Source organism: Ictidomys tridecemlineatus, chromosome 10 (genome assembly GCF_052094955.1).
Source record: "Ictidomys tridecemlineatus isolate mIctTri1 chromosome 10, mIctTri1.hap1, whole genome shotgun sequence".
NCBI classification, from domain to species: domain Eukaryota; kingdom Metazoa; phylum Chordata; class Mammalia; order Rodentia; family Sciuridae; genus Ictidomys; species Ictidomys tridecemlineatus.
In genome coordinates, this window is record NC_135486.1 from 135,641,178 (window position 1) to 135,651,428 (window position 10,251).

Genomic DNA, 10,251 nt, shown 5'->3' on the forward strand with positions numbered 1-10,251 from the left:
AGGATCGAACCCGGGCCGCACGCATGCCAGGCGAGCGCGCTACCGCTTGAGCCACATCCCCAGCCCCCCTGTTTAAACTTAAGCATAGGAGTTGATGTGGAGAGATCAATGTGCTTTGGGGTTTGGTATTTCTTAAAATATTTAAAACACTGGGGCTGGGATTGTGGCTCAGCGGTAGAGCGCTTGCCTAGCACGGGCAGGACCCGGGTTCGATTCTCAGCACCACATAAAAAAATAATAATAATAAAGCATTGTGTTGTGTCCATCTACAAAAAAAATATTCTCTCTCTCTCTAAAAAAAAAAAGAAAAAAAACCACTGAGAAAATAGTATTAAACTTCATTTTTATGAGACATTCAAAACAAATTTTGGTTACATGTTTATAATTAACAGTTAAATATTTAGGAAAATTTAAAGTACTAAGTTGTGCAAACAGTGGAGTATTCATTGGTGGTGAGAATATGTCATCTGCCTAGTGAATGTAAAAGGCGAATGAGCAGGACTTTAAACCCAGCACACTTCCCTGTGGGTCTCCTCCCCACACACAGCAACTCCCTGACTGGCAGGCGGGCTCCATTTCCTGACACCCTGGTCTTCCATCCCAAGGGGCGAACTTTCCACTACACCAGCGAAGACCCTCAGAACACATGATTCGTATCCCGCTGGGCGTCCACGGTGTAGCTGGGCCTAGTCCCTCCAGCGGTGTCCGCACTGAGCATTGCAGCACTTGTAGAAGGTGGTCATGGGCTCGTCTGCAGAGCGGGTCTGGAGTTGCATGAAGTAAGCTCGAGGATGTTCGCATTTGGGACATGGCTCTGGCAAGGAGAAGAATCAAGCAACCCAGTTATACAAAAATGATGCTGGTGAAGAACCTACCTCTTAAGAGGAAAAAATTATGTTAAAGGTGTGAAGCCTCCCTGCTCATCGAGCCTCCCTTGCAATAATATGTCTACAGACATCATTTCCACAACTAAGAGTGAGGAGTCAGAAAGACCTTGAAAACACTCCTCCCAAAGGCACACATCTGCAACCCGGATGACTTGAGAGGCTGAGGCTGGAGGATTGCAAGTTTGAGGCCAGCCTTGGTAACTCGGCAAAACACTCAGCAACTTAGTGGGACCCTGTCCCCAAAGTAAAAAATAAAAAGGGCTGGTAATGTGGCTTATTGATAAAGGACCCCTGGGTTCAAACCCCAGTACCAAGAAAAAAACCTCCTTCCCACTACCTGGATCCTACTTTTCTTCTCAATCTGGCTGAAGACTGGTTGGAGACTTAACTTGCACCATGACTATTTTGTGCTACTGTAACAACATACCTGAGACTGGGCAATGAATAGACGATGTAATGTGTTATGGTTTAGACTTGAAGCATCCTCTAAAACCTCATGAGTGAGATCATGCAAGAAAGTTCAGAGGTTAAATAATTCAGCTATCAGAGTCTTAATTAATCAGTGCATTAATCCCCTGAAGAGATTAACCAGGTGGTAACTGTAGGCAGGTAGGGTGTGACAGGAGGTGGGTCACTGGGGGTGTGCCTTTAGGATTTATATTTTGTGGGCTCTGCTCTCATTCTCTTTGCTTCTGGTGGCCTGTCCTAACCTCTTTCCTCCACATTCTTCTGCCATCAATCCCTGCCTCACCTTGATCCCAAAGCAATAGCTGACCACCTATGGACTGAGAACTCTGAAATGATGAGCTCCAAATAAACTCATTCCACTCTAAAATGGTCATCAGTCTTTTGGTTGCAGCAGCAAAAAAGCTTACTAAAAAAGAATAGTTTTATTTTAATTTTATTTATTTATTCAATTACAGACCAGGTCTCACTATGGATGCCCAGATTGGCTTTGAATGCCTGGACTCAAGTGATCATCCTGTCTCAGCCTCCCCAGGAGCTGGAACTGGCCTGGTGGCACATGCTCTGTAATCTCAGTAACTGGGGAAGCTGAGGTAGGAGGATCTCAAGTTCAAAGCCAACCTCGTTAACTTAGTGAGAAGCCCAAAACAACTCAATGAGATCTTGTCTCAAAAAAAAAAAAAAGGACTGGGGACAGGAGCTCAACCCCCAGTACCAAAGGAAAAAAAAGAAGACAAAACCAAGTAGCTGGGATTACAGGTGCAAGCCACCACACCCAGCTAAAGCTGGAAGTTTTTAAGTAAATGCTAGAAAAAGCCTGTCGGGTCATGAATGGAGCATTAAGGGGATTCTATTAAGGGTTCAGGAGAAAACAAGAGCTGTAGGGAGGGGGCTTCTTCCTGGAGACTGCACACTTGTTGTGAACAGAATACTGGTTGTGGGCCAGGCCCAGTGGCCCACACCTTTGATTCCAGCAACATGGGAGGCTGAGAGAGGAGGACTGCAAGTTAAAAGCCAGACTCAGCAATAGCAAGGTACTAAGCAACTCAGTTAGACCCTGGGCTTGGGATGTGACCCAGTGGTCAAGTGCCCCTGAGTTCAATCCCCGGTACCAAAAAAAAAAAAAAAAAAAAGGAATACTGGTTGTATAGTGGCACCACCTATGCCACAGAAAATCTTAATTAAGCTTCTCCAGAAATCTTCCCCATAACTGACCTTAGGAATATCAGCAAAAGAATCTCTAGGAAAGAGTTCAATATAGTTAAGTTTACTATTTCCTGTTGCTTAACTTACCTGGCCACACAAGATCAGAACTCCAGGTGCTAAACACCCCTTTACTAGTTTTTCACAAACATTTATGACCTATTTAGTATAGTAATAATATTTACCACAGTTTATAGAAGTATGTTTGCAAATGCAAAGTGTAATAAAAAAGACAGATCCTTTAACCAGGCTGGTGCTTCACAGAGATGTTTACATTTCAAAGAGAAGAGGTTACCAATTGGGCTCCTTGGTAACAGCTGGCTGGGGGAGGGAAGAAAGGCGAGAAGCTCTCCCCTCCTCAGGCGCCGTCCTTAAAGGGTTAACCTGCCTAGCTAGAACAGTGAAAGAAAAAGCTGCTTTTGTATGAACTTCTGCAGATTGTGAACTTCTGAGCCCCTCCCCTTACACACTGGGTATAAAGTTCTGAAACTGCCTGATTTGGGGGTTCAGGGGGATTGATGATTGATCACAGCAAAAGCTTTGCCCTCTGAACCTGGCTGTAGCCAAATAAATCTGTTTCCTGCCGTCTTCAGTGTCTTGCCTAGTCTGTCCCAACAACAGTTGAAATAGACTATTCTGACTGGATCTTACAAGGAATGAGCAGCATCTTGTTGGAACAGGGGTACATGTGGGTTGGGGGGGGGCACCTGTGTTACAAGGTAGCAATGAACTTGGCAGAATTATATCCAAGCCCTAGGACTTCATGGAAAACAGAATTTAGGAGCTATGAGGCCCATAGTAAGGGGTTCACTGCCCAGGGCTGCCTTGGGTCTCTGCTTCCTGCATTCTTACTGCCAGACCTCCAGAGGACACTGAACCTGCCAGCACCTTGATCTTGGACTTTCCAGCCTCCAGAATGGTAAGAGACAAATTTCTGTTTTCTATAAATTACCCAGTCTATGGTATTCTTCTACAACAACACCAAGGGACTAAGATAGTGGCTTGAGGCTGCTGTGCACTTTGGGGCTCATGCCACACAGATTCTCCTTGTTAAAAGAATTGCTTCCCCGGACAGTGGATGCGTGCCTTATCTTCCCATTGATGGCTATGTCCAGGGGACATTTTGGCAGCAGCTGTTCTTAGCTCAGGAGCTGTTCTTACCCATATCTTACCACATCCCACACCTTTTCAAAATGCCCAGGGGCACAGATATACCTTGGAATTGATTTAATTTGGAGAAAATGATCCTATTCTCTTGTTTATGTTTTCCAGTGCTGGGATGTGGACCCAGTGCCTCACACATGCTAGGCAAGGGCTCACCACGGAACCTCACCCCAACCACACAATCCTGCTCTCAGGAAAACACCTTTATACACTCTCTAACATCAGGTCCAGGTCCATAATCCACCTTTAAATAACAAATTCTACCAATGCTAACTTCTTTTTTTTTTTTTTGCTACTGGGAATTGAATTCAGGGGCACTTGACCACTAAGCCACATCCCCAGCCCTATTTTGTATTTTATTTAGAGATAGGGTCTCACTGTGTTGCTTAGCACCTTGCCACACCATTGCTAAGTCTGTCTTTCAATTCATGATTTCCTATCTCAGCCTCCCGAGCCACTAGGATTACAGGCATGCACCACTGTGACTGGCCAACGCTAACTTTTTTTTTTTTAAATATTTATTTTTTTGTTGTAGTTGGGCACAATACCATTATTTCACTTATTTATTTTTATGTGGTACTGAGGATCGAATCCAGGGTCTTGCACATGCAAGGCGAGCACTCTACCGCTGAGCCACAACCCCAGCCCCCTCAATGCTAACTTTTACCATAACATACTTATATGTTCTACGGGTGAAAAGACAGTACTGACCTTGAGTTAGTGTTACCCCTCAAAACAGGCTGTATTGAGGGTCCTTCTCTCTGCTTCCCCAATCACATCTATATCTACCCAACATGAATCAAGTCTTAAACCTCTATTTCTGTCCAACCTGCACTTGAATACTCCCTGACATCACCTTCCTAAAATCCCTATTAGAATAAGAAGACAATTTATTGTAGACTCTTATTGCCATCATTCCTGCTGCCTTCAGAGCCGTCCCCTGAGCGCCTCCTATTTCCCAAGCACTGGACAACTCACTTCTTGCTCACAACCTACAAGTATGAGTTGGCCAGAGAGGTCAGGAGAAGCCTCTAAGGTTCACCAACAATAAGAGATTGCGGCAAGAATCCAACCCTGGCTTGTATCATTTCAAGGCTTGTATCAATATTTTTTGGGGGGGTGACAAAATTTTAATAATAACAAATTAATAAAGAAAAATACCTTTCCTATTATTATTTTTTTCAGTTGTCAATGGACGTTTATTTTATTTATTGATACATGGTGCTGAGAATCCAACCCAGTGCCTCACACATGCTAGGCAAGCGCTCTGCCACTGAGCCACAACCCCAGCCCTATCTTTCCCTTTCTTAGACATGGACACCATAGACTCAACATGGAGTGGCATAGTCCGCAACCTCACAGCTATCCACAGCTCAGCAATGGAAAAGGTCTCTCACCTGCCGTAGAGTCAACATTCTCCCAGGCAGCTGCTCCCCCAAGCACATCATCCACTTCTTTCAGCTTTGGATACTTCCTGTTGGTTACCTAGACAACAAACAAAAACAGCCTTCACACTCCCAGTAAGTGAACAATATAAACAAGGACCACCAAACCACAGCAGCCCTCAAGTGCCCGCAACTTCCTTCCCTGAGCTCTGTGGATGCCAAATATAACACAATTCCTGCCTGCACAGAGCAACACACTCCAGGGGAACAGGAGGTCCCATGGCTGGGTTGTCCTCCAGGCTGGGCTGTCAGAGACCTCTGCAAGGACTGGAAGCTGCAACTGAGGATGTGGAAGTAGGGACAACAGCTTAGATGGAAGTCAACCAGTAGCACTTAGCTGGGTAATCCAGTCACTCCCCCAGGCTTTTAAAGCAAGCTACACTTTGTTTCTTTGAACTTTATCAGACATTACTGAAATGTCAGGATTAAGTTGAGGGATAAGGAAAAAAAGTCCAAGAATATTTTCCCTAAGCTTTTGTGATTTGAAATCCCAGGCCTCAGCCAGTGCAAGGCCTCAGCCAGTGCAAGGAACACAAAAGGACATACAGGTGACTGACACTCCTCGCTAATGGGTCAGTTGATCCCAATAAGCCACAGAAAATTCCCTATTCACATTCCTGTCCCACCCTAAGGGATCGGCAGGACTCCTACATAATGAACCCCAGGAATTACCTTCCTGTCCCACCCCAGACCCCCCCACACCCCTCACCCCCCCACCCCCCCCCACCCCCGGCTTCAGCCCGCCCCATTCTCCGCCCCAGAATTGAGCCACTCCAGGTTTCCACCAGTTGACTCCATCGCTAAATACTTAATAAAAGCCTGGAGATCCGAAATTTGCTTCCCGTCTCCCCCCTTCGTCCAGTGTGAGTCATTTGTTTTAAATAAGTAGACTCTGAACTCAACGAGACCTACCTCCTAAAATTACTTTTTAGCTGAATTATCAAGGGAAAATAACAAGTCATAAGACAGTGTACACCATTCATTTGCCGTACGCTCAACTGTGCAGTAGACTCCACTCCGGGCATTCGGATTAAAACATACACAGAACAAAGAAAAACCCCTGCCCTGCTGAGAGTGTGTCCCAGGATTAACAAATACAGCACATGAGCAAGCTACAAAATCTATTTGACGGTAATAAGTCCCATGGGGAAAATAAAGCAAGGCAACTGGAAGAGCCTCAGGCCTCTCCCTCGGGGACGCCAGATAGGGGGCAGCCCGAGATAGCGGGGAGGGGGGGTGACTGCGCGGGCTCCCGGAACACCGGGACCTGCTCAGGCCGTTCTGGACACGGCTGTGAGCATCGCGCACGGAGCAAGTGGCAGAGAGGTCCCCGCGAGGATCCAGGCCGCAGCCCGGCCAGGGCGATACCACCGGGCTATGGGAGCGACCAGGGGAGAGCCGGCGTCCCGGGCCCACCTTGCGGGTGACGTTATGCACGTAGGGGCAAGTGTTGCAGGCGAAGCGGTGGCAGCGCTGGCCCTCCTCCACAATCAATCCGTTTCCGCATCCCGGACAGAAGAGGAGCATAGCTCCGACTCCGCCACTTGGGCTCCGCGTCTGCGCGTTCCCGGAAGCAGGAGGCCTCGCATTCCCATTGGTCACCGCAGCCGCCCCGCCCCTCAGCCCAACACTAGTCACGTGTCTGCGCGCTCCCGGTCCGCCCCGCAGCAGACGGCCTCGCACCCCTCATTGGTCACCTCAGTCGCCCGCCCCTCCGGCTTACCAATGGCTGAGCTGCCTTACTTGCGCATGCGCGCTCCGCCTCTCCAGAGGTAACTGACGGGACCCTCCGAGCCCAGCTCGCTTGTGTCAACCCTGGAGGAAGCCGAGGCCCCGCGTCAGCCGGAGGAGCAGGAAGACGATGAGGACGAAGAGGAGCTGCTACCGCACTCCGAGGCCGTGGACGTGTTCCAGGAGGGTCTCGCCATGGTAGTGCAGGACCCGCTGCTCTGCGATCTCCCGATCCAGGTGCGCGCGGGCAGCGCCCGGGGCGCGGGTGGGCGGCCGCGGGCGGCCCAGGACAGCATCTCTGGGTGTAAGTAAGCTTTTCCTGGCCAGGCCGAGGCAAAAGAACACTTCCTCACAAGGTAAAAGGTATTTTAACACAATATGTTTAAAAAGTCAAAGTTGAGGGCGGGGGATGTAGCTCAGTTTGTAGAGTGCTTGCCTTGCAGGCACAGGGTCCTGGGTTCAATATCACAGGGAAAAAAAAAGTCAAAGTCGATGCGGGAACCTCCGTGGGAAACAAAGTAACGTGAAGACTAGGTCGTTGTTACTTGATTTTTCCATTTGCCTCAAGCGTCAATATGCTTTAGCACAGAAAGTAGTCTACCTAATTTAAAAAAAAAAATTTGCCCATCATGGATCTTTAAAATTAACTTCTACACCTATACACACACACACTCACACACACACACACACACACACACACACACACACACACACACACACACGGTGCTGGAGACTGAATCACAGGCTGTGTGCCTGCGGGGCACATGCTGTGCCACCCAGCAGCATCCCCAACCCAGCTTGTACTTTCTTAGGTATTTCTGTTAAAACACTTGTTATCATTTTTTGGTGCCTGCTAAGTTTTGTACACCTGACTCACCCTAGTCCTGAGCCCTAGCCTGGAACTTAATGCTCAGGGTTCTGAGGGAGAAATATTGGGCCCAGTATTCTTCTGCCTACCAGGCCCCATCCCCATATGGATTCATTCTCCCTGCCTGTTTCTTCACTCCTCTAAAGATGTGAGTGAAACATGAGGTTGGGGTGCTGAACAACTAAGTAAACCCTAAAATATAGGCAAGAGCCCCTTCTTACCCTTCATAAAATGAGACACCACTCTCTGGCCACTATCAGCTTGTTTTTCTTTGTTGTTCTTTGGGGTGGTAGAGAGTCAGGATTCCCATGTTCACCTTTGGTCTCCTCTAGGTTACGTTGGAAGAGGTCAATTCCCAGATAGCACTAGAATATGGTCAAGCAATGACAGTTCGAGTGTGCAAGATGGATGGGGAAGTAATGCGTAAGTGCCGCCCTCCTCCCATTAGGCCTATACATTCATGTGGACAAGATGTTAGCAGGACTGGTCAGTGAGAACCTTGGGGGCCATGCCCAAGGATATTAGGGCAGCCACAAACCCAGTCTGCAGAGTAGAGCCTGACAGTTCTGGGTTCTCTTGTCATCTGAGGCTCTGTCCCTCATGGATCTTTTCACACTGTGTCCATGGCTGCAGCTGTGGTTGTAGTGCAGAACGCTACTGTCCTGGACCTGAAGAAGGCCATCCAGAGGCATGTGCAGCTCAGGCAGGAGCGTGAAGGGGGCATTCAGCACATCAGCTGGTAAGTGGAACAGCAGCTTCTTCCTTGGGCTTCTGGGGGTGGTATGGGCTCCACAAAGAAGTAGTTCTGAGCCACACATGTGCACACTCCCACCGCTTTGCTGCAGATTCAGGCAGAGAGCAATTCTGTGTTGGGACTCCTGCCTCATCTGCTCCTAGACTCTCATGAATATCACCCCACCCAGATATCTTCACTTGTGGATACTTCTGGACCTCAGCGTTGGAAAGTGGTCTCCCTCGTTGAATGCTTCACTTTTCAGAGTCTCCTGCCAGTCCTCACCTAGGTCCTGTCAGCCCTCATGCTCCTATGGATCAGTACCCTATAGATGTGTCTAGCACTGTCCCCAGTTTCATTAGTGAAGTGTTTGGCCAGTGCTCACACGTTACCCCCTCACATGTGCACTGCACAGGAAAAAGGCCTAGAGGGAGTGCAGCTGCCCTAGGGCTGAGTGCTGGAGCCTGTCATGTCTGCAGCTCACCTCATCCTGCTCAAGGCAGCACACGGTTTACCTGAGCCCCCTCTTGTAGGTCTTATGTGTGGAGGACATACCATCTGACCTCTGCAGGAGAGAAGCTAACAGAGGACAGGAAGAAGCTCCGAGAGTAAGTTCAGACCACATCTTCAGCTGTGGGGCATCTTGCCTGGTGCCCTCTAGTACCCTATGTTCTGCCAGAGGGCTGTAGCAGCAGGGTTCCTGCCCAGACTGACACCTTCCCACAAGTAGCTTCCTTGGGGCACTCCCTATTAGGAGAGTAGCAGGCAGAGGAGCAGCTCCAGGCAGCTCCACCCCTGCAGTGCAATGGGAGTGTCTGGGAAGGTGGCCACACAGCCTCTTGGGCTAAGTACCACATTTATCCTCTTTGTTTCTCACAGGCCTGGGGGGCAAAGTGGGGGGAATTACAAGTGACCCTTCTATAGGTCAGACACTGTCTGTTTCCTTGTCTTTCAGTTATGGTATCCGGAATCGGGATGAGGTTTCCTTCATCAAAAAGCTGAGGCAAAAGTGACCCTAAGACAGGGACAGCTCTGTTCACTGATGGTCAGTCCTTTCCCAGCAGGATGGAGCCCTCCTTCCATCCTCTCATCAGAAAAGATTTGGGCTCGCTGTACTGTCAGCATGAGCCCTGGGGTTCTCAGGACCAGGACAGGGTAAACCTTTGTTCCTTGCTTTCCTATGAACTTGGCCTGGGCTCAAAGACCTTAAAACATGGCAGTTCCCACAGGGCTGTGGGCCTGGCCTTATGTGCAGAATAAATCTGTCTGTTCGCCTCATTTTTTGAATAGTCAAAGAGGCTTAATAGAGAGATCTATCCCATCACAGAGGGGTGTTTAGGGCAGAGAACTGGTATAGGTAACTCCTGGCATCCAAGATGCCACACCTAAGCCCTGTGGCCACATCACATGCCTGTAACCATGGTCTTCATAGCTCTTTGTTTGCTTGTGGGGAAGCAAGAACCCACATCCCAGAGCCTGCAGTAGCAGTCTGGAGACAGATGTGGATGGGGCCTCTACCCACAGGGTCCCCTACAGCAATGCCTTCCCCATCCCATTGTGGGGAAATGTGGCAGCACATCCCTAGGGTCCTAGAGCACAGTGCACCCTCCTGAGACTGAGGGGCTTCCCTGGGAACTGGAACAGCCTATGGGTGTACTCAAAACTTAGTTCCCTGTGTGGCAGAACTGTGCTGTCAGAGGCCAGGTACCTGCAGGGTCTTCTCCACAGCACTTAGCCAGAAGCCAAGAAGAAGGA

The 10,251-nt window shown here is 48.7% G+C and overlaps 2 protein-coding genes across 2 annotated transcripts; one reads left to right on the plus strand and one right to left on the minus strand.

Moving 5' to 3' along the window:
* Positions 1 to 326: 326 nt before the first annotated feature.
* On the minus strand, positions 327 to 6,745 carry Polr3k (RNA polymerase III subunit K). The gene is made up of 3 exons (XM_005323678.5): positions 6,581 to 6,745; positions 5,117 to 5,204; positions 327 to 814 (listed from the first exon to the last, which is right to left on the minus strand). The coding sequence occupies exons 1-3, from the start codon at positions 6,689 to 6,691 to the stop codon at positions 687 to 689; spliced, it is 327 nt and encodes a 108-aa protein (XP_005323735.1). The 5' UTR covers positions 6,692 to 6,745; the 3' UTR covers positions 327 to 686.
* A 161-nt stretch (positions 6,746 to 6,906) lies between these two features.
* On the plus strand, positions 6,907 to 9,774 carry Snrnp25 (small nuclear ribonucleoprotein U11/U12 subunit 25). The gene is made up of 5 exons (XM_005323677.5): positions 6,907 to 7,132; positions 8,096 to 8,186; positions 8,397 to 8,502; positions 9,030 to 9,104; positions 9,452 to 9,774. Exons 1-5 carry the CDS (start codon positions 7,091 to 7,093, stop codon positions 9,507 to 9,509), a joined length of 372 nt encoding a protein of 123 aa, XP_005323734.1. The 5' UTR covers positions 6,907 to 7,090; the 3' UTR covers positions 9,510 to 9,774.
* Positions 9,775 to 10,251: the final 477 nt, after the last annotated feature.